The sequence below is a fragment of the Vicugna pacos genome, chromosome 10 (genome assembly GCF_048564905.1).
Source record: "Vicugna pacos chromosome 10, VicPac4, whole genome shotgun sequence".
NCBI classification, from domain to species: Eukaryota; Metazoa; Chordata; class Mammalia; order Artiodactyla; family Camelidae; genus Vicugna; species Vicugna pacos.
The window spans coordinates 27,794,177-27,817,098 of NC_132996.1; the positions used below are offsets into that span (position 1 = coordinate 27,794,177).

The 22,922-nt window shown below is 56.8% G+C and overlaps 1 protein-coding gene and 1 long non-coding RNA gene across 10 annotated transcripts in view; one reads left to right on the forward strand and one right to left on the reverse strand.

Annotated features, from left to right (window-relative positions):
* Nucleotides 1-21,884, forward strand: part of ARAP1 (ArfGAP with RhoGAP domain, ankyrin repeat and PH domain 1) — a 61,675-nt gene extending 39,791 nt beyond the window's left edge. For 6 of the 9 annotated variants that reach the window (XM_072969259.1, XM_072969262.1, XM_072969263.1 and 3 more), the window contains 24 exons: nucleotides 418-617; nucleotides 2,349-2,434; nucleotides 3,729-3,911; nucleotides 4,999-5,173; nucleotides 6,380-6,514; nucleotides 8,193-8,328; nucleotides 8,603-8,705; nucleotides 9,568-9,763; nucleotides 10,016-10,067; nucleotides 10,177-10,340; nucleotides 10,520-10,732; nucleotides 11,086-11,191; nucleotides 11,595-11,742; nucleotides 11,832-11,918; nucleotides 12,005-12,073; nucleotides 12,361-12,478; nucleotides 13,896-14,009; nucleotides 14,213-14,358; nucleotides 14,914-14,946; nucleotides 18,571-18,653; nucleotides 19,398-19,448; nucleotides 19,619-19,682; nucleotides 20,918-21,067; nucleotides 21,296-21,884. In XM_072969259.1, the coding sequence (XP_072825360.1) occupies nucleotides 418-617; nucleotides 2,349-2,434; nucleotides 3,729-3,911; nucleotides 4,999-5,173; nucleotides 6,380-6,514; nucleotides 8,193-8,328; nucleotides 8,603-8,705; nucleotides 9,568-9,763; nucleotides 10,016-10,067; nucleotides 10,177-10,340; nucleotides 10,520-10,732; nucleotides 11,086-11,191; nucleotides 11,595-11,742; nucleotides 11,832-11,918; nucleotides 12,005-12,073; nucleotides 12,361-12,478; nucleotides 13,896-14,009; nucleotides 14,213-14,358; nucleotides 14,914-14,946; nucleotides 18,571-18,653; nucleotides 19,398-19,448; nucleotides 19,619-19,682; nucleotides 20,918-21,067; nucleotides 21,296-21,313 (2,830 nt within the window). In that variant the 3' untranslated portion in view covers nucleotides 21,314-21,884. The remainder of the gene's footprint in view (nucleotides 1-417; nucleotides 618-2,348; nucleotides 2,435-3,728; nucleotides 3,912-4,998; nucleotides 5,174-6,379; nucleotides 6,515-8,192; nucleotides 8,329-8,602; nucleotides 8,706-9,567; nucleotides 9,764-10,015; nucleotides 10,068-10,176; nucleotides 10,341-10,519; nucleotides 10,733-11,085; nucleotides 11,192-11,594; nucleotides 11,743-11,831; nucleotides 11,919-12,004; nucleotides 12,074-12,360; nucleotides 12,479-13,895; nucleotides 14,010-14,212; nucleotides 14,359-14,913; nucleotides 14,947-18,570; nucleotides 18,654-19,397; nucleotides 19,449-19,618; nucleotides 19,683-20,917; nucleotides 21,068-21,295) is intronic. The other 3 variants (XM_072969261.1, XM_015238477.3, XM_072969264.1) reach the window with 2 other exon arrangements.
* LOC140698690 (uncharacterized) lies at nucleotides 16,081-17,822 on the reverse strand. The gene is made up of 2 exons (XR_012076520.1): nucleotides 16,907-17,822; nucleotides 16,081-16,678 (listed from the first exon to the last, which is right to left on the reverse strand). It is a non-coding gene; the product is annotated as an uncharacterized lncRNA (long non-coding RNA).
* Nucleotides 21,885-22,922: the final 1,038 nt, after the last annotated feature.

A 22,922-nucleotide genomic window follows, 5' to 3' on the forward strand; every position in this document is an offset into this window, starting at 1 on the left:
GTCCTCTGGGTGCACTTTGAACACCTCTGGCACAAGCTTGTCCCCTTCGGTCTCCCAACTTCCTTTCTGCCAGTACACCCCTCCTGCCTACAGGTCCTGGAATATACCTTTGCACATGCTGCTCCCTTCATCTAGATCACCCTTTCACCTCTTCACCTGGCTAAGCCCTTCTCATCTATCAAGGCTTATTAACTTAGGCATCATTTCTTCCCAGCAGCCTTTCCTACTCTGGGGTTGTGGGGCAGAGCAGAACACCCCCAGGCACCCCAGCTCTCATTCACATCTCTCAGGTGTGTGGTGTCCTTGCCTTTGTCCATGTCTACTGTCCCACAGACCCTGGGCGCCTCCCCCTTTTGATTGTGAGCTCTCGATACCTTGTCCCCCCACTTCATGCTGTGCCCACTCCTGTGTCCTCAGCTTCTCGGCCGAGTCAGAGCTGGAGAAGGAACAGTGGCTGGAGGCCATGCAAGGAGCCATTGCTGAGGCATTGTCTACCTCAGAGGTGGCCGAGCGCATCTGGGCCGTGGCCCCCAACAGGTTCTGTGCCGACTGTGGGGCTGCCCAGCCTGACTGGGCCTCCATCAACCTCTGTGTCGTCATCTGCAAACGCTGCGCAGGTGTGTGGGGGTGGGCGCCAGGCCAAGGCAGACAGGGCTGTGGTGTCAGGAAGGCAGGTGGTCTGGCCAGAGGTGCTGGAGCGAAGGCAGAATCAGGGTGTCGTTCATGAAGTTGCACCTGTGTGCCAAGCCTTTCCCACTGTGATTAACCTGCAAGGCACGGATTCAACTTTTCATATCATGAGTACAGACACTGAGGTACAAGGAGGGAACACGGCTCCTTCAGGGTCACCTGGCAAGTAAATGAGTGGATGAGCCCAGGCCTCTTGGGTTCCAGCACTCCTGTCACATCAGAAGAGTGGAAGGAGGCCAGGTTGGGCAGGGCTTTGCAAACAGAAGGGGGATGGGAGGCAGGGGTGGGAGGGACATGGTCAGATTTATGCATCAGACTCTGGCTGGTGGGTGGGACCTGAGTGGGAGCGCTCGAGGCTGGAGACTAGTGAGGAGACTGCTGCTGGATCCAGGAGAGAGGTTGGGGAGCCTGGTCTGGGAAAGCAAGCATTTGAGAGGTATGTAGGAACCGTGGTGGAAAAGTCCCAGATCAGATGAGGAGGATGAAGAAGAAAGAGAGTGGTACCCAAGATGCGTTCATCTGTTCAACCAGCCTTCACTGAGGGTCCATGATGTGTTGAGTGCTGGGGATTCCCTCTTGGGAACAGCTTTGGGCTGGGAGGTAGGGGTCCAGGGGGTGGAACAGTTCTGAGAAGTTGCTATGGGACAGCTAGGTCAGATGTCTGGCTCCAGAGACCAGATTAGGAAGGTATCAGCTCATGGAGGGGTAAGGGCGGCTGGAGTGGACGAGAGGCTCCATGGAAAGTTGCAGAGGGAGGTGAGGCCAAAGCCAGAGTCAGGCAGTGCCAGACGCTCCTGATACCCCCAGCCCCCTCCCTGCTTCAGGGATCCTTTGTGGGATCTGTAGCTGAGCAAGGCTGCATCCCTCCAGCCCCAGCTCCCCCCTCCCCTTTCATTTCACAGAGGTTTATTAAGTGCACACTATATGCCGGGCTTTGTTCTAGGCACCAAGACTCTCGGGCAGCTTACATTCTAGTGGGGAGAGGCAGAAAATACGTACAGCATCCGGTGGAAGTATCCAGTAATAACATGTACTAGGTGGAGAATGTGTTTGTCAGGAAGCCCTTTCTGAGGAGATGATCCGTCAGCTGAGATCTGAATGTCAGAAGGGATCCAACCCTAGGGAGATGGGGGAAGAGAGTCCAGGTAGAAAGAACAGTGAGTGCAAAGACCCTGAGGCAGGAATGAGCCTGGGTGATTAGAAGAGGGAAGAGACTGTGGCTGAGCAGGATGGGGGAAGGGGAGGCAGAGAGGCAGGAGATAAGACTGGAGGAGAAGCACATAAGGAATTTGGATCTAATTCTGGGGAGCCATTGGAGGGTCTAAAGCAGGGATTGAAGTAAGAGGTTTGCATTTTAAAGAGGTCACTCCGGCTGGACTGTGTGGAGAGTGGCCTGAGAGGACAAAGCATGGCTGTAGGGAGCCAGCTAGGCGGCTGCTGCCGGAGCCCATGTGTTGGTTACAGGGTACCGCCCGGGGCAGGGGTGTATAGCTGGATTCAAGAGCAGTGTGGCAGGTGGAGCTGCAGGCCTAGCCCCTGGGTCCTGCCCGTGGCCTCTTCCTGTCTGCCTCCATGGGCTCTGGTGGGGAGGGGGAGGAGGGGAGTGCTCATAGAAGAGAGAGGGCCCAGATGACCCGTGTCTGGCCGTCTGTCTACAGGAGAGCACCGTGGCCTGGGCGCTGGCATCTCCAAGGTGCGGAGTCTGAAAATGGACCGGAAGGTGTGGACGGAACCACTCATTGAGGTGGGGAGTCACCTGTATTTGGGGTCTGTCTCACTCAGCTGCTGCCTGGGTCTCCCAACCCCATCTCACTGACCCCAGCACGAGACCTTCGGGATCATCTAGTGGGTGGGGTCTTGGAAAAGTCAATTTTTGGCAAAGTCAGCAAACTGAGTAGTGAGCTAAGAATTTTAAGGGTTGCTAAAATAGTAATAAGAAGAAGAGAAAGAAGAAGGAGGAGAAGGAGGAGAAGAAGGAGGAGAAGGAAGAAGGAGAGGAAGGAGGAGGAGGAGAAGATGAAGATGAAGAAGATAATGATGATGATGATGATGATGATGGATATACCACAGAGACTGTGTGTCCTGCAAAACCTAAAATGTTTACTTCATTTCATCTGTATTCACATGCACTAGTGGGTATGAGTATGTCCATTTGGGGAACCCTCACGTGTACACTTGTGCCTGTGTACTTTGGGTTCCCAGGTACTGATGTGTGTGGTAGTCGCAGGGGAGAATCTGCAACAGGAGGCTGAACCAGGGCCTGACCACACACAGCCTTTCTGACAGCCCCAGCCAAGCTGCAGATTCTAAAGCAATCTGGGTGCCACACCCACTGTGAGTTAGGGTTAGAATCCCCAGTTTATACATATGTGGATGTTGAGGCCCAGGGAAAGAAAATGACTTGCCCAAAGTCACAGAGTGAGTCTTTGGCAGCTGGGACTGTTTCCGCTTTGTTCTCTGCTCTGACACCAGCACCCCATGCAGAACCTGACAGACAGGCAAGGTGGGGGACCCAGGAAATGGCTGTGGACTGGGTGATCAGCAGAATGAAAGAATGAATAAACTAGGCCCCTGAATGCCTGACCCCTGTGCAGTCTGCCCTCACCCTGTTTCCTCTGAGCCCAGAGAGGAATGTGAGGGACAGGAGATATTTCCAGAATCCCTGCCCACCCAATTGGCTGACAAGTTAGCCACCCACTACCACCAGCCCAGCTGTGATAGTCTCAGGAATGCCGAGTCCCAGATGTGGGACTGGGTGGGGAAATAGCAAGGTCCCCAACCAGGTACCAGGCCTGGGGCGTCCGCCTGTCAAACTATCTGCCTCTTGTGCCATCAATGAGCTGAGGAACTGGGCTCAGGCCTGGGTCTGGTGGGGGAGCACCCACAGCCACCAGCAGGCCAGGCTGCCCCTCAGCTTAACCGATGGCAGGTGGCCTGGCTCTACCAGCCTCTTGCCTGACAACCTCAAAACCAAGATTTTGCCGGACGTGGGCCCCTGGCTGTAGGCTGCCCTTCTGACCTCTTGCCCACACCCACAGCTCTTCCTACAGCTGGGCAATGCTGCCGGGAACCACTTCTGGGCAGCAAACGTGCCCCCCAGTGAGGCCTTACAGCCCAACAGCAGCCCTGGTGCCCGGCGGTGCCACCTAGAGGCCAAATACCGAGAGGGCAAGTACCGTCGCTACCATCCGCTCTTTGGCAACCAGGAGGAGCTGGACAAGGTCAGGGCACTGGAACTCTGAGGCCCCTTGAAACTACCCCCTTTCTTCCTCTCCCAGCCCCCCAATTCTTCACTCTATCTCAGCCCATCATTTCTACTAGCTGAGAGTGAAGAGCTGGCCTGTGGGGAGACTGAGGCTCAGAGGGCAGAGGAGCCCTGCCTAGGCCATGGGGACAGTTGGGACAAAGCAAGGAGGAACTAGGCCTGACCCTTGGGCCAAGGCCACGTCCCCAGCATCTGTCTGCCTCCCTTCCCTCCTGATTCCTCTGTCTCCGCACCCCGTCCTGCTCCTTCTGAATCGTGCCAAAAGGAGTGAACTTGATGGGGATGCTATTTCCTGTCAGGCTCATGAAAAACAGCTGGCTGCTCCGACCCACCCCCATCCACACCCCACTCAAGATGAGGCCCTGTATGGGCCCCAGGCCCTGACAGGCCGGGAGCCAAGCCCTGTCCCTGGTCTGGTTGGGCCTGAGTGGGAGGTAGCCTGCTCTGAGGCAGGGGGATGCCACTTGTGACCGCTGGTCAACCTTCAGCCCTTCCCCCAAGCAGCCCCACCCAGTCAGGCTCAGTCCAGCTAGAAGCCCAGTGGGAGCCAGGCTTCCACCTCCCAGGAACCCAGGCGTTCAGCCCCCAGCCCAGCCCAGTCTAGCCCGCCAGCCAGGAGGGGCGGCAACTCCCATTGGTTGGGAGGGCTGGGCAGGCGGTGAGGAATTCAAATGTGGGAGGAATTAGCTACAAAGCACCCCCCTCTGCCCTTCCGCAAGGCAGAGGGAGCTTGAGATCCTCTAGAGAACAGGCTTGGCGGCTGTCAGGGTCCCACAGGGCTGCCTGCAGGGGTGAGGCCTGGGCTGCTGGGATACCTGGCCCCTGTGGGGCAGCCTTTGCCCACCCTCACTCCTCTTGGCCTTTCTCCTCCTCCTCCTCTCCTGTCTTTCTTCCCCTCTCTTCTGTCTTCCACCCGGAGGGTGGGCCCCTGACCTGAGTGACTCCTTCCTCTTCCTCTGTCTCCTCCCTCACAGCCCTGGTCCCACTGGCCCCTCACTCTGGCTTGGGCTGACCCGCCCCTCCCTCCTCTCCCCTCCTCCCAGGCCCTGTGTGCTTCGGTCACCACCTCAGACCTGGCCGAGACCCAGGCGCTGCTGGGCTGTGGGGCTGGGGTCAACTGCTTCTCGGGGGACCCTGAGGCCCCCACGCCCCTGGCTCTTGCCGAGCAGGCGGGACAGACATTGCAGATGGAATTCCTTCGGAACAATCGGACCACAGGTGAGTGGCCGGTGGGACTGTCCACTTCGAGGGATGGGGCCTCCCTGCTGCCAGAGTCTGGCTCCTTGGAAAGGATCCTGATTGCAGAGTGCCAGGAGCTGTGTATCGTCCTGTGAGGTTTGTTTTATATACCAACTCGAGCTGTAACTGCAGCTCCTCCAGGGGCCGTGGTGTAACAGTGTGTGTGACTTTGGGTGTGTTTTGGGTTTGCACATCAGTGTACATTTGTGCCTCTGTCTTCTTCATATGTGTGTCCCTTTGAGTCTCCCTTGTGTCTCTGTCTTGGCATCTCTCTTTGTGTATTTGTGGGTCTCTCCCTGACCTGTGGCGTGGGCCCTCAGGGTGGTGTCCGCGTGCTGGTGTCTGCATTTCTGAGCTGTGGTGGCCTTGCTTTCTTGCATCTAGGGGGTGTCAAGGGCTTTGGGGTTTGTGCATGTGCAGAGTGTGTCTGTGCTGCTGTGTGGGGGTGGTGCCGCATTTCCCCGTGTGCGGGCGACCCACCACGGCAGCCTCGTCCACCACTCTGTCTGAGCAGGGCTCTGTCGCAGATAGGTTGGATCCTGTTTGGCTCCCACTCTTGGGTGGGTGAGGAGGGGGCGGTGGGGGTGAGCGCTGCTGGTCGTGGCCCAGTGCTGGCCTATGGGGCCACATCCCAGGACTGAGGGTGGAGTTCGGCGGCCAGCGCTCTGGGCTCAGGGCCACGGGTGGGTGGGGTGCACTGGGCTGGAGAGAGCCCAGGTGTCCAGGGAGGCACAGGAGACCACCCAGCTGGCTTGGGCTTTGGGGCTGCTGAGAGCAGGGCTGGAGCCAGGCTGCTTCCTTCAGCTTCGCATTGTCTGAGACGGGGCTCCCTATAGGAATCGTTAGTGAGTTGCTCAAGGCCTCCCTCTTTCTAGTGTGCTGGCCCTGTGCCCCCAACAGGAAGAGCTGGGCTAGGGAGTCAGGGAAGCTGCCTGGAAGGAGAAGTACTGGAGCCGGGCCTTGCGAGTGGGGTGTAATTTACACAGGCGGGAAAGGTGGAGAATGGCTTAGGCAAAATCCTGAATGTGGCAGTAAGAGCCCAAGGGTGCTAGACAGGGAGCTGTGCTGGGGAGCGGGGCTGGTGACTTGAATGCCAGCTTAGATACCCAACCCAAGTAGAGTGAGGAGAACACCCTGGGATGGTGGGCATGACCAGCCATTCTTTCCTCCTTTCCTTCCCCAAAGAGATACCTCGACCGGATTCAATGAAGCCCCTGGAAAAGCACTACTCAGTTGTCCTGCCAACTGTGAACCACAGTGGCTTCCTCTACAAGACTGCCTCCGCTGGCAAGCCACTGCAGGACCGCCGGGCCCGGGAAGGTGGGTGCTGGGCCAGCCCCTGCCCAGGGCATTCTGTTGGCGGCAGGGCCAGAGAAGCTAGAGATAGCTAGCTGGCCAGACTGGGGGACACATGAGGGTGCCAAGTGCAGAGTCACCCTGGAAGGCCTCCTGGGTATGGTCTTGGGCACACAGTAGGTGCTTAATCAATGGGCTGAGCAGGGTGGGAGTGGGGCATGGAGCTGCAGAATGAGTCAGAGTTTCCCTTAGACCAAAGAAAACTTTATGGAACACCTACTAGGTGTGGGCCCCGCTCTGGGCATCTGGTATTTGGAGCATGTGGAGGCTGGGAAGTTTGAGGACTAGGCTTAAAGCTCTGTCCTCCCTTCCATTTGCTCCCAAGTCTAAGTAAAATCCATAGCCCTAATTACCACATCCCACAAGGACCTGCCCATCACCCGCCCCACCCTGTTACCTCTCTGACTCCTCTTCCCTCACTCACTGTGTTCTGGCTTTACTGGCCTCTTTGCTGTTTCTCAAACACACACGTTTTTGAAAATGCTTTCCTCCAGATATCTACATGGTCAGTTCCTCACTTCAAACAGATCACATTTAGTCACTCCTCAGAGACTTCATCCCCAATCACTTAATCCAAAATAGCAAGCCCTTTTTACCCTACTTTCACACCACTTATACTAATTTGTCTATTTACGGATATATTTACTGATTCTCTGTGCCTTACTGGAATATAAGCTCATCTTGGCCAGCACTGAAGCTCCCAGCACTAGAATGGTGCCTAAACACAGTGGGCCCTTGCAAATGTCGCAGGATGAAGTGTGACTGAGGCCGGGCTGGTGCTCCTGGAGAAAGCCCAGCCTGGGAGGCAGGCTCTGGGACACACCACCCTCAGAGGGCAAAGTCATGCCCTCATTCATGGACAGGGTGAGACACAGTGTGTGCTATGCAAGCATTGTTGAGGCCGTTGCTCACTGCATCCCTCAGCACCCCAGATGAAGCCCTCCAACTCTCCAACAGATTTCTTTGGAACTCTGGGCTGTTTACCACCTCACTGCCCCTGGGGCAGTGCCCCTAGTCTACCTCCCTCTGCTGGATAATGTTATTTATGTAACTGTCTGAGTCATCCTTTTTTTGCCCTGGGTGCCAGGAAGCTCCGAGCCAATGTGATGCTCAGTGCTGTGAACTGTAATGAGCCTGCATGACCTTGACATTCTGTTCTTTCTCCTACTTTCCTGCTCCAGATTTCCATTTCTGTTCCTTTATGGTATCTTGTCAGTCTTCTCAGAGCCATCATAGGAGGAAGCAGAGTGTAGAGTGATGGGTCCCGCTGGCAAAGGAGAGTGGGGCATGAGGTTGCAGGGTGCGATTTGGAAGGCTTCCTCTAGCATTTGGGCTGGCCTTGAAGGGTGGAGGGTGTGGGTGAAGAAGGAGCAAAAGCAGGGAGTGTGGGGTGTGTACCCAGAAGTGGTCAGAGAGGCAGTTGGCGAGGGGGCAGGGGCAGACCCTGCAGGTCCAGGGATGACATGTGGGCTGGGCTGGGTTGTTGGAGTGACAGGGAGGAGGATGGATTGGAGAGAAGCTTGTGAGTTAGAATAAAGAGGACATGGGTCAGGTGGGAGTGGGGGCCTAGGGAGGATGCAGAGGTAGTGTTCAGGTGAGAGTGGAGGGCTCCCTCACGGTTCTCCGTCCAACTTCTCCCCAGAGTTCAGCCGACGCTGGTGTGTCCTTAGTGATGGGGTCCTGAGCTACTACGAGAATGAACGGGCAGTGACCCCCAACGGGGAGATTCGGGCCAGCGAGATTGTGTGTCTGGCATTACCTGCTCCCGACACCCACGGGTGAGTGCACCCGGGCAGAATCACAGACTGTTATTGATTTGAGGTCCAACCCTCCATCAGGGAGACAGGAAAACAGGCCCAGAGAGGGGCAGGGCTTCCCCAGGGTCACACAGCAAGTTGGGGCTATGCAAGGCCTGAGCCAGGTTTCCTGAGGCCCCAGCCTAAGGCTTTTCCTTCACCTCTTAGGGGGCCAGTGGAAGGGCAGTCACGAGGGCAGTGGGGGCGGGCCAGGGCTGGGTAGAGTGGGCCTAAATCCTGGCCTGTGTATCTACAGTTTTGAGCACACCTTTGAGGTATACACGGAGGGAGAGCGGCTGTACCTGTTTGGGCTGGAGAGCGCAGAGCTGGCTCGTGAGTGGGTCAAGTGCATTGCTAAGGTGGGCCTGGGTTAGCAGGTGGGTGTGGGGGGAGTCTGACAGAGCCCACGGTAGGACCTCCTGGCCCATCCCCTGTATCTCAGCTCTCCCACCTCATGGAGCAGGGGCTGGATGGAGGGCAGCAGACACGAGCAGGCTTCTCAGGCCAAGGGCCCGATATAATCTGCAGTACCCCTGGGGGAGAGGTCAGGAGACCTGTCTCAACTATGTGGAAGAAGGGCCATAAGCCTTGCACTCTAAGCTTAGGTGTTCAACAAGTGTTAAATAATCAATGACAGTCAGAACCATCCTAGGATGGACAGTGCTACCTCCAGGGGGAGTGAGATCCTTGTCCCAGAAGGAGGCAGGGAGGCTATGCCCTGGAGACTAGAGCCAGGTGCCCTCTGGGGTCCTCTGTGCTGTGAGAGCCTGTGACTCTTACTCTCTTGTATTGATCAGCCATCTGTGGGTCTCCTGATGGTCAGCCCTCAGAGCCCTGGTGACCCAGACGAACCAGTCTTAGTCCTGACTTTTCAGAGGCTCCCATGCTGGTAGAGAGACAGATGGGGTCCAGACAGCAAAAAAAGTGTAATTGGTACTACAGCAGAGGGCAAGGATGCCAGGGGCTCCAGGGAAGGGGCATCCCTAATGGTGTCTGGGAAGGTATTCTTGAGGAGGGCAAATCTGAGTAGGTATGAAGTGGGACATGAAACTCAAGTTTGTTCACTGTGCTGGGCTCTGGCCTTGGGGAGAGGGAGGCAGCAGCTGGGTGGGAAATGAGCACATGCCTATAAGCCAAGATCCTAGGGTGTCCTGGGAGGGCAGGGCTGTTGGCTGATGCAGTTTCCCCGGCTGCCTCCCTTTTCCCTGGCCTCCCCACCAGGCGTTTGTGCCTCCCCTGGCTGAGGATCTGCTGGCACGGGATTTTGAGAGGCTTGGGCGCCTACCCTACAAAGCTGGCCTGAGCCTGCAGCGGGCCCAGGAGGGCTGGTTCTCCCTCACCGGCTCTGAGCTCCACGCTGTCTTCCCAGAGGGGCCCTGCGAGGAGCCACTGCAACTTCGGAAACTGCAGGAGCTTTGTGCGTGGACCTGAACCTGGGCACCCAACCTCCAGGGCACACTATCCTGGGCTCCCAGGCCCCTAACCTCTCCCTAGCCAGAAGGAATCAACCTGCCCTCTCATGTCCTCTCCTGCCCTTGGGGTGCATCTCAGCCACCCAACGTGTTGGTGGGTGGGTCCCCGGGGTGTGTGGGCCCAGAGGGCCTCAGGAGGGAGCAGGTTGGGGACCATGAACAAGGCCTGGGCCTCACTTTGACTGGCCCCTCCACAGCCGTCCAAGGAGACAGCGAGAACCAGGTGCTGGTGCTGGTGGAGCGAAGGAGGTGAGCCCTGGCCTCCTTAAGGGGCTCTGAGAAGCCTGTGGTAGGCAGACAGGCCTGGGAGGGGTTGAGTAGGGTTAAGCCCCCAAGTGACTGACTATCCCCGGCCCAGGACGCTGTACATCCAGGGGGAACGGCGTCTGGACTTCACGGGCTGGCTGGGAGCCATCCAGAAAGCGGCGGCTAGCTCAGGAGACACACTGTCGGAGCAGCAGCTTGGAGACTCGGATATCCCGGTGATTGTGTACCGCTGTGTGGACTACATCACCCAGTGCGGTGAGCCCCGCCCCCGTGGCACAGGCCCCGCCCCGCCAAAGAGACTTTCACCTACCCCAGAGGCCAAGCCTCGCCTTCCCCAGATCCCTCTGAAAGTAGCTGTGAGGCACACCCCAGGACCAATACCCTCCCCGCCTCATGTTTGGCCCCGCCCCTAGCTCAGCCCCACCCCTCTCCAGGCCTGACCTCTGAGGGCATCTACCGCAAGTGTGGGCAGACATCGAAGACACAGCGGCTGCTGGAGAGCCTGAGGCAGGACGCTCGCTCTGTGCGCCTCAAGGAAGGCGAGCAGCACGTGGACGATGTCTCCTCGGCACTCAAGCGCTTCCTGCGAGACCTGCCTGATGGGCTTTTCACCCGAGTCCAGCGCCTAGCCTGGCTGGAGGCCTCAGGTGGGCCCTGCAGCCAGTGTCTAGACTGAGACCCAGGCCAGGGCTGCTGACTTGTCCATTCTGATCTCAGTTTTCTCTCCCCTCCCCCTCATGCACTTGGACTAGGCATACCCCAGTGGTGGACTCCAGTCCCCCTCCCTCCTTTCCTCTCATTCCTATTGTCACTCTATACAGAGCCAGGATCCCTTGGAGGTGGAGAATTCCTAATCGTTGCTGTGTGCCTGGCCTGATTTGACTTGGAGGGGGACAAGGGAGTGCTGTCACCTAGGATGAGAGGCAGAGCAGCCAGAGGAGTAGGACAGGGTGGGTGATTGCAGAGGGGTTCCTGACCTGATCTGTCTCTCCCGACCCAGAGATTGAGGATGAAGAGGAGAAGGTCTCCAGGTACAGAGAGCTCCTGGCACGTCTGCCTCCAGTCAACCGGGCCACAGTGAAGGCCCTTATCAGCCACCTGTACTGGTGAGGAGTGATGCGGGGGGAGGGTGGAAAAGACTCTTCTACTCCCAACCTGGCTGATTGCACTCCCCTGGGAACCAGGTAGGCCTCGGAACTGAGTGTTGACTTACGACGTGCCCTGGTCTTGGACACTTTGTCTCCCAGCTTACTTTGTGCTGGGTAGGAGAGTAGAGGAGGTTTCAGCTAGAGGCCAGATCTCAGCTTCCCAGCCCTACTGCTTTCCAGGACCCAAGACATGGCCAGAAAGACTGTATCCTCTTTTCCTTAACTAGTGGTCCGCTCTGACTGGGACTTTCCTTGGCCTCACTCCAAGGGCCATTCATGGATCTATCAGGAATAGGGAAGGTGAGGCAGGGAAGTTCTGGGCTGGACTCTTCACTCAAGGCTTCCATCCTTCTCTGTCCAGTGTCCAGTGCTTCTCAGACACAAACCAGATGAACACGCACAACCTGGCTATTGTGTTTGGGCCCACGCTCTTCCAGACAGATGGGCAGGACTACAAGGCTGGCCGTGTGGTGGAAGACCTCATCAACCACTATGTAGTGGTGTTTAGTGTGCGTCCCCAGCCAGTGGGTGGTGGGGGTAGGACTGAGCCTCCTGGGCAGCAGTGACTGTCTGTCCCTGTCCCTCCCCACTTTCCCAGGTGGATGAGGAGGAGCTGAGGAAGCAGCGGGAGGAGATCACTGCCATTGTGAAGATGCGTGTGGCAGGCACTGCCAGTGGGACCCAGGTAAAGGACAAGGCCTGGGGTGAGGGGCTCAAGCCAGCCTCCTGCACCCGCTCCCAGGCCTCCAGCTGAGCCCTATCTCCTCACAGCACGCCGGTGACTTCATCTGCACGGTGTACCTGGAGGAGAAGAAGGCAGAGATGGAGCAGCATATCAAGGTGAGAGTTGGGGACCTAGAAGCCAAGGGGCCAGGCACAGGCTTAGATGACCAGAGGAGCAGGGCTTCCGTCCCAAAGGGAGCCCTAGTTTGGGACCTGTAGCTGGCTAGTGCCAGGACCTGTCTCTTCCCCTCCTCCCAACCCAGCTCATCAGGACCACTCAGAGACACCCTCCTTTATCCCAGGACTCCAGAGGACCCTGAGAGGGATGGGCTAGGCCCCGAGATCACACAGCAAGGGCCAGGGTTGGGGTAGGCTGATGTCCTGCTCCTCCTCGCTCACTGCAGATCCCGGCATCCATGACAGCTGAGGAGCTTACCCTGGAGATCTTAGATCGCAGGAATGTGGGCATCAGGGAGAAGGACTATTGGACGTGCTTCGAGGTCAACGAGAGAGAGGAGGCAGGTGGGTGTGCACTAGGATAGGTGCAGGAAATGGGGCAGCCTGTCCTTGTCTGGGCTGCAGCCCCAGTCTGTCCTCCCCTGCCCTGCAGTGTGGCAACAGTGGTAGTAAAGGGGGTTTTAGAATGCAAATGTTGTCATGCTGTGATCTCAGTGGTGGTGGTGACAGTGTGCTGATGGGGGTTCAGGTGACAGCTATAATATGGCTGATGGGACGGACTGTGAAGGAGTAGATGGTGTTGGCTATGATGATGCTTTCTCAGTGGGGAGTGAGAATGGTGTAGCTTGCAAGGATGGTGATGCTGAATTTGGTAATGGGATTGTGGGTGACAGCGTTGGTGGCAATGACCATGCACAAGGAGTGGGGTGGGGGGGCAGTATATATAAGGGTGGTTGTGATGGTGTTGTGAAAAGGCCATGGTGGTGAATGGGGGTGATAAAGTCATTTTAGGGTGAAGGGCAGTCTCAGTGGCAGTGGAGGATGAGGGTGTTTTACTACCATTTGTTGAGTGCCAGGCACTGGGCTGGGGAGCCAGACACCTTCCCTGCCCTCACAGGGGTAAGTCTGATCTGGAATAGAGATGCTAATCCCATGATCACACCGATAAATGTACAACTCCAGCTGTGTTAACTGCTGTGACGGAAAGGGCCACAGTGCCACCAGAGCTTATAACAGGGTCTCTGGCTTTGGAGTCCCTGGGCTAGGAGGTGAAGGAAGAGTAGGGGTTACTTGGTGAAGAGGGAGAAAGTACTTCCAGGCAGTGGGAACAGCATGGGCAGAGGCCCTGTGGTGGCCAGGGACACCATCCTTCCAGGGAGCCTGAGAGGAGGACAGTGAGTGGTTGTGGCACAGGGTGGGGCTGGAGATAGAGGCAGAGGCAGCCCTCAGGGCCTGATAACAATTCAAGGTCATTGAAGCATTAGTGGTTGGGAGTGCGAAAAGATTGCTGCTTGCTGCTGGGTGGAGAGACATGGGGAGAGGGGGTGAAGTGGTCTCCACACATGGCAGAGACCACTTCAGAGGCCACAGTATTGGTCCAAGGAGAAGGTGTCTCATGGGCCAGAGTGGCTGCAAGGAAAAGGACAGAAGCAGAGAGATTCAACACATGGGGGCTGAGAGGGAGGAGGGTTTGTTTCTGGCTTGAGAGGCCTGGTGGGTGGTGCTGTTTTCCCTGATGAGGACACACAGGGAAGAGCACTGGCTTGGTTTTGGATGCGTTGGGTTGGAGCAGGTTTGGTCCCAGCCAGGTATGTCGGCCTGAAGCTCGGGTATGAGAGGTGGTCATGGCGGTGATGTGTTGTGCTCAGAGGCGGAGGGAGTGGACCATGCCGTTGGACACAGGTGATGTGTGTCCATGGGCCAGCCTTCAGTGCTATCAGGCCATGTGGCCCTTGTGACAGCGGGTCTGACCTCTCCCCAGAGCGCCCCCTGCACTTTATGGAGAAGGTGCTGCCCATCCTGCATGGGCTGGGCACAGACAGCTACCTGGTGGTGAAGAAGCAACAGTCCATGGAGGCCATGCTGCTGTACCTGGGTAGGTGGTAGCCCTGGTGGTGGGTCCTGCTACCCAGAGTCAGGGTGGGACCTGGTGGCGCCAGGTAGGAGCAGTGCCAGGCGTGCAGCCCTCTTTGGAGGCTGGGGAAAAATGGGGCAGTTTCTTTCATTCTGGGATCCTGCCCTGGGTGTCTGCTGGCAGAGGATTGATGCAGCCTGTGCCCACTCCCCCCCCAACCCCAGCCAGCCATGTGGGCGAAACCAAGCATGGCATGATGAAGTTCCGAGAGGACCGCAGCCTCCTGGGCCTGGGCCTGCCCTCAGGTGGCTTCCACGATCGCTACTTCATCCTCAACAGCAGCTGCCTGCGGCTGTACAAGGAGGTCCGGGTACGTGATCCTGCTGGGTCCTGCTCTGCCATGGGCACCTGTAACCGAGTGTGCTCAGGCACCCACACACAGACGTTCCCTGGAGCCAATGATGGGAGCATCCCCATCTCGGGGTCTTGGGATGGTACAGCGGTGGGGGAGAGCTGTAGACTCTCAGAGACCCTCCTGCTGTGGCTCTGGGTGGTCACTCTGCTGTGCCCTGGAGCCCCACTAGGCCCTGGTACCTGGATGCCATCACATCAGGTGTGTGCTGTCTCACCTGTGCCTGGTCATGGCACCCACAAGGACATGCTACATGGTGACAGCTCCAAGTTGTGGCCCATGTGTGCCTTGTCACTTCACAGACCATACCCTCTCCCGGCCCTCTCCATGCCCACTCTGTCCACATGTTTGGTGTCCTCCCAGACCAGACTCCATCTCCATCCTAGCACTGCCCCTGCCACCCCAACATCTTTTGCACATACTTGCCACAGCCCACCATGCACCACCACACACACTGTCCTAGCTCTAGAGCTGGGCCTCCTTCTTCCATAACCCTGATCCTCTATCAAACAGAGCCAGAGGCCATGGAGCGGGGCCCCTGAGACCGTGAGTAGCTATGGGCCAAATGCCAGCTGCCTTACACCACCTGGGGGCCAGGCGAGCCTGGTGGGAGCACGGGGACACAGCCAGAGCTCCTGGCCGTCTCCAGGCATGGTTTCCTGCCCTCTTGCCATTAGCACTGGCCTCCACTCTGGGGCTCATAGCCTAGGCTCCTGCTGTTCATCCCCAGCCCTGCCCCAGAGTCCTTCCTCCAAGGTAAGATTCGCCCATCAGTGCTATGCTCTAGAATTTTCCAAAGGACTCAGTATGGAAGCCAGCTAATGGAGGCCCTTAGGTTTGGGTTAGAGCTCTGATCTTCATCTCCTGTCACCTCTGGAGCCACCCCCTTTCCAACCCTGGAGAGAATTCCAGGGCTATTAGAGTGGTCCTTGCTACTGCCCTTATCCTGAAATGCAGGAGCAGGATGACAGAGACTTGTGGCATATCCCCCACCTGTGGTAGGAGTTCCTTCTCAGCCTCCCTAGCTGGTTGCCAGCCTTTGCTTGTACAGCCCTGGGAGAGGGGAGCTCATCCTTTCCTCCCTTGGGGCTGCCCTATCCCTAAAATGACACTTTTGCCTGGGAGAAAGCCCTTGCTCAGGTTCAGCTGAGATCTGCCTCCCATAATACCCCTATGGGTCCCATGTGTCTTGGGGGCCACAGAGTATAGACGCTGTGCAGAGGCAGGTAGCAGAAACATGTTTCCAAGCCCAGGGGTCCAACCTGAGCTCCCACAGCTGCCCCCATCAGTGTCTGCAGCCCTTTCTGCCCCTTGCATCTCCTGAGGACATCTGGACAGGTTTGGCTGGCATGGAGGAGGCAGAGCAGAGTAGGATCCTCACGTCCCTCTCTGCACATTATACCTCTATTAATGCAGCCTGGGCTCCTGCTGACCCTTGTGGGGAATGCCTCCTCTTCTCTCCTTTGCCTCCTTCTGTGATCACATCCTTACTTCTGGGCCTGTCCACCCCTCCAGTCAGCCCCGTTGGTTCTGGGATGTTATGTCCCTGGCCCCCTCCTTCTAGGGGGTCTTGGAGTAGAAAAAGACCATCAGTGTGGGCAGAGAGGAGGGAGGATGGCTGAGGCACCTGGAAAAGCACCTGATCCCTTTACATGGAGGAGAGAAGGCAGGAGAGCTAGAAAAAGGAAACAGGGCAATGTTTATTGAGCCAGGCTTGGTGCCCAGCCTTTCACATACTGGGATGTGTAATCTCACTGCTGTCCTGTGGGGAAGGAGTATTGTCCCCTTTTCATGGGGGAGAAAGCAGGCTTCTAGTGACTTGCCCAAGGCCATCTCTTGGTGGTAGACTGGGATTCCAGCCCTAATTTGTTTGCCTCAAAGCTCAAGCTCTTCATTCCCTGAAGTGTAGGAGGAGTCCAGGACTCCTGATCAGTGCGGTGCTAAGTGGTGCTCGCCCCAGTGGCTGCAGGCACCTGGTCTCACCGCAGCCCCAAGAACATGTGTTTTGGCTACTGAGGTGTTGGTGATTCTGGCACTTGCTGATTTATGGGGCAACGGGACAGAAGATTTGAAATTGGGACAATCCCTGGCAGTTCCAGTTCAGGATATGTGAACACCCAAGCCTCTTCCTAGGGGTACCCCGTTGTTAAGACTCTGAGACACCTGGGAAAGGCACATTCTAGAAAGATCTTGGTTCAAGCAGAGGTCTTTGAGTATCAAGGGGTGAACTTCATTCTCTGCCGGTGACCTAATACTAAGAGATGGCTGCAGATGTGATCTGTTTGATCAGAAATGAAGATTACATTGACCTCCCCCAAATCCCCTTACCCGCCCAAATCCCCTTTAGCCTTCCTATCTCAGCCATGCTCACATCATACACCTGCCACGCATGCAGACACCACGCACACTGGTGCCTGCCCGAGGAAGCAGAGGCCTGAGGGTTGTCTTCTCAGATTCTCAAGGAGCTGCAGCAGTCCTTTCCACACCCTGACTGCAACCACCATACCTATCACTCCCATGGGCCGGCTGTGTCCACGTGTGGTTCACGTTACTCCTTGCTTCTCGTTCTCTTCCCCTCACACTCACAGCCTGATGTCTTCCAAACCTGCAGCCTGCTTTTCATTCCCTCAGCCTGATCCTCCTGTACGTGCAGCCCAGTTTACCCCACCTCCTTCCTTCTATCATGCCCAGAGCTGGATGTTTTCCATGCCTGCTACCTAATTTCCTTTATGACCTCTGTCTCAGTCTTTCCATTCCTGCTGCCTGGTTTCTTCCAACCTGCAGTCTGATTTCTTCAGTGTTCTCAGCCTTGTGTCTTCCCTGCTTACATGTAGGTTTCTTCTTTATTGTATTCTCCCCAACCTTGTTTCTCCCATGTCCACAGCCTAATTTTCCTTACTACTGCCCAGTTTCCTCCCTGCCTGCAGCCCAGCTTGTTCCTGGCCCCCTTGGGCGCGTGGCCATCATCAGGTCAGGTGCTCTGTGCAGGAGACGTGGGGCTCCCCCATCAGGGGCTTGGTCATTAGGGAGGATGGGGTGAAAGCAGGGTGAAGTTTCTTAGTAAGCCCCTCTTACACCACACCCCTGGTAACAGCACTGAAATTCCACTGATCCCTAGGCAGCCCATCCTTTTGTGACTTCACAAGGAGGTTCACCAATTCCCCAAACTCTCCACCTCCCTGGCCATTCCCTAGTCCCCTTTTTGTTCCTGCTGAGAAGCCATGCCTGGGGGTGGTGGGAGCAATGGTGGGAAACAGGGTAGAGGTGGCTCAATCTTTGACCCCCAGTTTTGGTTGTAAGTGAGTCCCTTTCCCCTGCCATCCACCCTGGTACCCCTGCTGCCAGCAGGGGTGCCTGGTGTGGGCAGGGCTTTGAGCAGGTGGCTCGCAGAGCAGGAGGAAGGATCATTAGCTTGACCTCCAACCAGCCTCTTCCCTGGGGGTCTTTGCTCCCATCCTCCTGCCTTGGAGCCAGCCTGTTCCTTCCTAGCCCAGACCCAAATGCAGAGGTGGGGGCCAGAGGTGAGCATGTCAGTGATCTGGTGCCCCTCCCCAGTACATTGGTCTTTAGCTACCTGACCTAGGCCATTGGGAAGTTCTTCCTGTGGTCTACCAAACAGCCATCCTGCTTCAGCTTGAGTCATTAGCCTTCCTTTTGTGGAACCAAAGAGCCAGTGACTGCTCACCTCACAAGCCTTCTGTTCACACAGTCAATCCTGGAGCCTCTGTGGGGCAGGGAGGGGTGAGGAATAAATAACTTGAGACAGACAGACAGCCACAGCTCCTAGCTCGCGCACACTCATTCAGTTTGGTGCCAGAGGGTGATGTGCGATTGGCAGACTTCTTCCTCCACAGACAATCTGGTTCAGCCAATGCTGCGAGTCAGTTCTCAATTTGCAGGGCAGCAGGGAGGAACTGGGAATCACTGCTCTGGATGCCTGGCTGCCTCGGGGACTGAGGGTTGACTGTCTGATGCTGCTTTAGGGAGAGAGGCCTGGGGGCTCTGTCGGGCTGAATTGTGAGCAGGGAGGGCTTTGTCACAAAGGCTTCCTGGAGGAGGTCCCCTGGGCTGGGATGGAGAGGGGGCAGGGAGGCACCCAGTTGGAAGATCGGCCCCAGCACCCACCCTGACTGACTGAAGTGCCTGCTCCCTTTGTCCTCCGCAACCCAGAGTCACCGGCCTGAGAAGGAGTGGCCCATCAGAAGTCTCAAAGTCTACCTGGGAGTGAAGAAGAAACTCCGGCCGCCCACCTGGTGAGCTGAGGCTAGAGAGATGGGTCCTTGGCTGGGGTTTGCAGGGCTCAGAACCGATGGGGGAGGCACAGCTGAGGGCTGTGAACTTGACACGGGTAGGTTCAGTGGTTCTGAAAGTGTGGCTGCCCAGGCCAGCAGCATTAGCATCAGCTGGAAACACTTTAGAAACCCAGCTTCTCAGGTACCATCCCAGACTGGCTAAATCCTGGATTCTGGGGGTGGGACCAGAGTCTGCCTTCACAAGCCATCTAAGGAACTCTGATGCTTGCTCACATTTGAGAACCACTGGCCTGGACTGAAGGCCAGTTAGTTACTGACTAACTCTGGGCCCTTTCCATGCCTTGTGTCCCATACCTGTAGAGTGGGGAAAATAATGATACACCTGTTTCAAAGCATGGTTTTGTGTTCTTAAAGTTGGAGAGTGATGCGTAGCCACTGTTTCAATTGCAGTCACTAGACTTGGGTTTCTGAGTTTCTCTTCTCACCCCCTGGCTGTGCCTCCTTGTCTCTGGGGAACTAGGACAGGCCTGGGGTGGGATAGGGCTGAGGGATGGGGGAGCCAAGGGCCTGGGAGGCTGGCAGGGGCTGTGAGAGGAAGAGGCAGCAGCTGGGATGTGCTGTGCCAACAGCAGGCCCTGAACTCTGCCCCAGGCTCTGGCCCAGGCTTCTAAGCTCTATCCTGGGCACGTGGGCTGTGAGGCCTCTGCAGACTGTCAAGTAACCCCACCTGCCCCTTCTCTGCAGCTGGGGCTTCACAGTGGTGCACGAGACAGAGAAACATGAGAAGCAGCAGTGGTGAGCAAGGGCCCCAGGCCGAGGAGAGATGGTAGCACATCCCCCTTGATTGGATCCCCTCACTGTCCAGATCTGTGCCCTGCCCCCTGAGACCCTGGTTGTGGGGGCTGGCAGGGTGTCCATGCTTAGCGGGGCTTTGGTGGTGTCCAGACCTGTGCCCCACCCTTCAGGTACCTGTGCTGTGAGACGCAAATGGAGCTCCGGGAGTGGTTCGCCACCTTCCTCTTTGTGCAGGTACCAGACTTGGGGTATTGTGGCAGGGGTTTCCCAGGAGGCTTCTTTTATGGAGAGTTTGCTTCTTCACTGCTCAGGCCACCAATTGCGTCAAGATTTTGAATAGCTTTTAAATCATTTGTTTGTTCATTCACTCGTAAACCCTTCCTGGTACCTGCTCTGGTCCAGCTGAGAGCCAGTTATGCTAGAGACAGAAGGTGCAGAACGCTGCCCTTGGGTACTCACTGCCCACGTGGAAAGGAAAACAGACCCAGAGGGGGCCTGTTAGAGCCCAGTGCTGTGCAGAGGGAAGTCAGAGACCCTACTCTATGGAGGTGGTGGGTAGGATGGGGAAGGCAGCAGGGAGAGGGTGTCTTGGAAGCTGAATCTTTGGGGATGAGGGAGCACTCACAAAGAAAGGCGGGGGCAAGATGGCTTCTAGGCGGAGGCAACAGTTTGTGCACAGGTGTGGCAGGATTGTCTGAGAAGGTGTAAAGGGAGAAGCCAGGCATGCTAGAAATTGGCAGTACAAAGGAAGTTGGAACAAAGAGTCTGGAAGACCATGCCAGGGAAGCTGAACTTGACCTAACTGGCAGTTTGAAGGGAGAGTTATAAGCAAGAGTGGTGTGCAGGGTTGAGTCTCAGAGGGTTTGTTCTGGCTACGGTGTGCAGGGAAGGGTGGGCTGAAGGGCTGAGCCTGGAGGTGAGGAGGCCAGTGAGGTGGCTGCTACAGTGGGCCAGGTGGGAACAGACAGGGGAGGACTTGGAGCCAGAGCGGGGCCAGCCAGGTGGGTTGGCCTTAAAGCAGAAGTTTTTAAATGAGAGCTCAGAATTGTTTAGGGAGAAGGGAGACAACACTGTACCAGGGTCCTGGGCTGAGTTCTTTTAGCCCTGAGCTTCCTGGTAGTTAAGGTCTAAAGGGAAACAGTGGATTCTGTAGTTTCCCTGGTTCCTGGTGAAAGGAGGCATATATGTTCCTCTAGAACTGTTTTCTGGCCGCTGCATTCTTAGAGCAGCTTGTTTGTGAACCTGGAAATGAGAGTTGTTGAGTAACATAATTGGCTGGGTTTTGCGGGATACAGTCATGTTCTTCTAACAGCTGCTTCTCATATCAGCTGGGATCAAAGCTGAGGGTGTCACCTCAGATCATTGCTGGAGGCATTTTTTGGGACGTGTGGGTGGATCCCGAGCTGAGTGCCTGGGCCAGCAGAAGCCGAGCCCAGGCCCTAGCGCCCTTCCTCTCCCCTGCTCCCCAGCACAACGGCCTCGTGTGGCCCTCGGAGCCCTCACGCGTGTCCCGGGCGGCGCCTGAGGTCCGGCTGGGCAGCATATCGCTGATTCCCCTGCGTGGCAGTGAGAATGAGATGCGCCGGAGTGTGGCTGCCTTTTCTGCGGACCCTGTTTCTGTGAGTGGCTCGCCATCCCTGTGGGCAGGGGCTGGGGACCTGACTGGAGCCCCCCTTCCACCTGACTCACCTCTGCTTCTCCTGAGTGCCCTCTGTCCCGTCTTCCATCCTTGGTGGGAGTCCTGCCTCCCTTTGGTTCACCTAGTTCACGGGAACCCCCACTCTGCCTGGCCCTTGTGAGCCTTCACAAAGTGCTTATGGACTCTTGGCTTATGTGCCTTCCCACAGCTCCTCCGAAACGTCTGAGTGCAGGTGGGACTCTGCCGCCACGAAGCCTTTCCCTGCAGACACCCTCATGCCCTGCGTGCCTGGTGTGAGCCAGAGGGGGCACATGAGGAAGCCGCACACCCCACATCCTGACTGCAGCGTGGGGTTCCCTGGCTGGGACATGGCGGGCAGGCAGCAGGGTCTGTCAGAGGAGGAATCCCTTGCCTGTTCCATCCAGGTGCTCAGTCCTCCTGGCCTGCTCCCCAACAGGGTCACCCACCCGGTGTGTGAGGGGTTGGAGAGATGGGCATCAGGCCAGAACTCTGGAGGATTGCCATCCTTTCAGAGGCTCAAGGCCCCGGGGCCCCCGCTGGAAGGGAGCCAACCCCCTTGCCACAAACTCCAGAGCAGCAAAAAGTGGATGCGCTAAAGGAACACTTGGCTGGTAGGGAGAGGGAGTTCTTGGGCAAGTTTCTACAGGACTGAGAACTGGACTTGGGGGACTTCATCCCACCTTATTGTCTGGGCTTACTGGGAGGGTCCAGGCTGGCTGGTGCCCCTTCCCCACTTTGGGGACCTTTTGATAATATAAATATATCTGTATATTTTATCCTCTGGTGCTGAAGTCTGTGATTGGTTGGGGGTTTCAGGTGTCCCAGGGTAAGTGGGGACAGCAGGTCAGGAGGCCCAGAGGTGAGTGCTTAGTGTCCTGAAGCTGGGGACCTGGCCCTGCTCTCTCCAGACACCCTCCCTCACTACAGGCAGAGCCCCGGCCTGGCTCCACACCATCCGCATTGTATTCCTGTGCAGCCAGGCTGGGGATTGGTCCTGACTCTGGCCAGGACAGACCCCAGATGGACCGAGCCCCTCTCCCTGCTACAGTCTGATTCTGAACCGGGGCCTGGGTATGTGGCCTGTGAGTGACTCAGGGTAGCCTGTCATCAGCCCCTCTGAGGACACAAGATCACAGAGTTACAGGAGCTTTACTAAATTAAATTAGGAAGAAGGGCCTCAGGTTACCCTTGGCTCCTGTGCACACCCCTCCAGAAGTGGGCCTTGGACTGCCCCCTCTGTGTACTGCCTGGCCATTTGCTCCAAGAAGACAAGGCCCTGGCGAGTGGGGGTGGATAACGAGCTGTTCAGAGATGGATTTGGGACTCCCTGGGAAGGTGCCAGACACAACGTTCCCGCCTCTGCCTAGAGCCTCATTACCAGCCTCTCTCCAGGGGCCCGACGGACAGATAGGCTGACCTCCCAGCCTCAGCCTCAGCCAGTGTAGCTGGGCAAAAAGGGATGAGGGGTAGGTCCCATGACTTCTGACTTTGTGATTCAGCTCCGTGGGAAGGCCTGGATTCAGATGGGGGTCTTGAGGGTCTGGACTCCAGATTCCTTGTTCCTGTCTCTGAGGAAGGGGGGGTAGATGCCAGACTGGAATGAGTTCTCTGGCTGGTTTCACAGGCTGAGACTTAAGCCGTTTGAGTCTCCCACTGTTGTCCTGCCCTAGGTGGGCTACTCCAGGCCAGGTTGACTATTCCACCTGCAGCCAGGACAAGACCATTGTCCAAGTGCTCAGGGGCTGGATTTCTTCCCTGGATCTGACCTTGGACTAACCAGCTAGCCCTGAGGCCCAGAGAGAGGGTGGGTGAGA